Here is a 3,964-nt window from a genome sequence, read left to right as displayed (position 1 = left end):
GTTTTTTAATTTTAGATTATTAGAGGTTTTATAAAAAATATGGCAAATTTGAATGTATTTTTTTAAGTTTTAAAGTTATTAATTCATGAATTGCATTTTATATTAAAATGCATTTTGTATTAAAATGGAGAATTAATCGTCAGCAAAGAAATGTACATACATACACGCATACATACATGATGCAGTAAGAATGTGGCAAAATACATATTTACATAGTACATGCTCACCTTCTCTTTTCCGACATCATAAAATTATCCTTAAAACATATCGCACGTTTAATAATATACAGAATTATTTCAAAATTTTAAATTTTGGGAAAAAACCAATCAAAGTTTGATCAATTCATATAGTTGGTATACCAAAATATAGATGGAAAGACACATTTCTTCGCCATTTTTGGGAAGTTAGGCTGAACATGTTCTCTTTATCAAGCTTATTAATTGTATGATGAAATCTCCAAAAACGTAAATTTTTAGTTACATAATAATAATAATAGATTGGCGCTTATACATATGTTAGTGTTTGGCCGAGCTTAGTTGCATGTACATGTACGCATAATTAATTTGATATTATAATTTTGTGTGATTTTACATTCCAGGCTTTTGCTTCAGCTTTGCGACGTCCCTGTCTTTTCGCTGTACCGGAATTCGTTATCGAAACTATTTTTGGCAAGGACCGTTCTGCTTTGCTCCTGTCTGGTGCTAAGATACAACCGAAAAGGACATTAGAAACCGGTTTTAAATTTAAATATCCCACTGCGAAAGAGGCTTGTTTAGAAGTAGTTAAGAAGTCCTAAGAAATCGTTAGCGAATACATAATATAAGTATATTTTAAAATCTGTTAAACAAAAAGCACAACTAAATACACTTACAGTTCTCAGTCTGGACCGTGCTTAGTTGTTTTGTACAAAATTATTTCATACTTCAAGTATGGCAACGTTTGCTTCATTCTGACCCCGGTTGCCACTATTGGTTGTTTCCAACCAAACTTGGTTTTTTTTTTAATATTTTCGAATTTGGTTGTTTGGTAGTTTTTTTCTCTGATTTGGTTATTTTTTTTAAATTATTTTTATCGAAACTTCGTTCCTTGAAAACCAAGACTACTGAATTTTTGTTGATCTCATTAAACATGTCTACATATATATATGTATGTAGTACAAACCCTGCAAACCAAAGTTCCCGAAATCTTGACGAAATCTTTAGAAGCATCTCATTTCTGTAACGATTTTGTTACGAACCTTCAAACAAAGAACGTAAATCTATAAGATGAGACCACACGTTATAATTGTAACGATGTGAACATCAGGAGCGTGCCTTTTCTTCTCATCGAATCACAAAATGTATTTGGGCAAAAGAGAAATCACGCTCGTGATGTTCCCACTTGTTACAATTATAACGTGTTGTCTCTTCTTATAGATTTACGTTCTTTGCTTCAAAGAAAATTATAAAAAGAGGTTGACACGAACTCGTAAAGAAATTTGTGTACGAAAAATAAAGAAAAGAATCTGCAAGAAATTGTTCACATTTCCATTGCTTTACCGATTTTCTTCCGAAATTTCGTAAAAGAATCGAAGTGTTCACAGTTTATTTTATTTTAGAAAATGCGGCAAAAATTCGAATGACTTCTTTACGAATTCTTTACAATTTCTCTACAATTCAGAGTACTCTGAAAAAAATGGTTTGCAGGGAATATATGTAAAGACATATGTAAGTAAACTTTAAAAGTTTTCGTAATATTCTGAATTTGTGAGAAGTTTAAACACCGTGAATTTCAAATTCCTATTTTGATTGTAACATATGCATATAAAATACATATAAAAAGTAAATAATGTAATTAATTTGCATATCAGTAATTTTTGTTTTTCTTTTTGTAATAAGTTTTGCTGTTCGTAACAAATATGTACGTAAAAAATAAAGTTGGTAGTTTTTTTCAGTTTGGTGGGTTTTTAGTCAGATTTCTATTGGTTATTTTTTTTCAAGTGGCAGCCGTGATTTTGACACGTCAGTTTCGATTGTCAATTTAAGCAGAATTTTCCTACAAGAAGCAGACATTTTTGGGCGAAAAGCAAACAAAAAATCTAGCATTTTAACATTTGTATTTTAAAACCAAAGATATAGCTTTTAACGCTGATATCCTCATCACCATTGAAGTAAGTTTTCTATCTTCATTTGGAAATATCAAATTCTGTGGTAATTGTATAAACTGCCAAAATATTTAGGTGCAGCCAGTACATCTAACACATTGCGTGGCAAAACACTTCTTCAGAGTGCCAGCGCCATATCTTAATACCTTAAACAATTTTAAAAGCCTGCGGATAATAGTCCTATTGTATTTTATAGTAAAATGCAATCATCAGTACGATTTAGTTTAATATCTGCATTGTTGCCGCTACTGTTTTCGATTACCTTCTGCCCTGCCACCGCTGTAGAATTTACATTCGATTTAGCAGACAATTCGGAGGATTGCTTCTTTGAAGAAGTGCGGCGTAATACATCATGCTATCTAGAGTTCCAAGTATCTGCTGGTGGTCAACTGGACGTGGATGTAACGTTAACAAATCCTCATGGCAAAGTCATATACGAACAACAGCGTGCCACATTTGACAGTCATCAATTTACGGCGGAAGCGACGGGTGTTTATAAAGTTTGCTTTAGTAACCAATTTTCTTCATTTTCCCACAAAATTGTCTATGTCGACTTCCAAGTTGGCGATGAGCCTGCACTGCCTGGTATCGACGAACATGCCACCGTACTGACGCAAATGGAGACTTCTTCCCAGTCAATTCACAAAAGCCTCAATGACATACTGGATGCACAAACGCACCACCGTTTGCGTGAGGCGCAAGGTCGCAAAAGAGCCGAAGAACTAAATGAGGCCGTATTTTTGTGGTCAGCTCTCGAGACATTCATAGTGCTTGTTATCGGCTTCGGACAGATTTTAATTCTGCGAAACTTCTTCTCAAATCGTAAACCTAGTGATGCTCGGTATAATCAACTTCGGTAAAAAATTCAATAAGGTAAAAAGTAGAAAAATCGAAAACGACCAATTGGAAATAAAACGAGAATTGAACGATATGAATCTACCATGTGAAGATGCGGCCATGGATATAAAATGCGCCAAGAGGTTGAATTTATGTTTTCGCATACGCTTATAAGTTTGATATACATACATACATAGATACTGTTTTCAAAATATAATCAAAGACACCTTTAATTTACGTTTAACACATTAAGATTCGGTTATTTGCAATACATACAATTGTAATAAATAGTTTCTACAAATTACTCATAGTCTTTTAGCACTACCTGCATGCATCCCTAAGTAAGTGTTCATTTTTTTTCGCAATTTTTAGAATAACTACACAATTTATCTTATCTACGGAACAGACAAAAAATATACAAGGTTCCCTCCGAGCTTTTATTGATGAGTCTATGAAGCGTTTGTACCATCAATTACTAGAATGCATCTAAAGAAACTACAAACTGGTAGATAAGAAATTCATGTAAGTAGCTGTGCCGAAAAAAATTTATTGTAAGAAATATGTAGGTAACTTGATTTTGTTGACCGGGACAATAGATCTTTGAGATATTCCTGCTGATAAATAATATAAAAAAGAATGCATTCCTAAAATTAGTAAACACCTATGATCTGAGCAGGAGAAAATAAATTTAAATAAAATCTAATTAAATTAGAACAGATTAGTTAATTATGATATTTTAATGAAATGAAACCAATTAGATAATTTTCTAATAAGAAAAAATAGCAACCATGGGACAACGACCTGACCGACGTGATACGAAATTTGAGTGATGGCAATACTGCTCATTCGCAGCACAGCTGATTCGGCTGTCAAACGAATGAAATTTGATTGCCTTGAACGAAATAACACGTGCATTTTTGACCGCTGCATCTCGCGAATCTATTTTTTGCAACACGCAGCATTTCCGTTTAGCTGCAGTAGTAA

General features: G+C 33.1%; 2 protein-coding genes across 3 annotated transcripts in view; both read left to right on the top strand.

The window, feature by feature from the left end:
• The window catches only part of LOC118733566 (epimerase family protein SDR39U1), a 29,093-nt gene extending 28,198 nt beyond the window's left edge, over nucleotides 1-895 (top strand). For both annotated transcript variants that reach the window (XM_036463006.1, XM_036463005.1), the window contains exon 4: nucleotides 599-895. In XM_036463006.1, coding sequence (XP_036318899.1) covers nucleotides 599-796 — 198 coding nt within the window. In that variant the 3' untranslated portion in view covers nucleotides 797-895. The remainder of the gene's footprint in view (nucleotides 1-598) is intronic.
• A 1,099-nt stretch (nucleotides 896-1,994) lies between these two features.
• Nucleotides 1,995-3,284, top strand: LOC118733559 (transmembrane emp24 domain-containing protein 7; the record flags this gene model as incomplete). Its single annotated transcript, XM_036462998.1, is given in 2 exon segments — nucleotides 1,995-2,149; nucleotides 2,219-3,284. A coding segment is annotated over 1 exon segment (660 nt). The 3' UTR covers nucleotides 3,004-3,284.
• Between the last annotated feature and the right edge of the window lie 680 nt (nucleotides 3,285-3,964).

Source organism: Rhagoletis pomonella, unplaced genomic scaffold (genome assembly GCF_013731165.1).
Source record: "Rhagoletis pomonella isolate Grant_MI unplaced genomic scaffold, Rhpom_1.0 Rhpom_scaffold_00002, whole genome shotgun sequence".
NCBI classification, from domain to species: Eukaryota; Metazoa; Arthropoda; class Insecta; order Diptera; family Tephritidae; genus Rhagoletis; species Rhagoletis pomonella.
The sequence above is the reverse complement of the archived record's forward strand: the minus strand, read 5'-3'. Positions and strand labels throughout refer to the sequence as shown.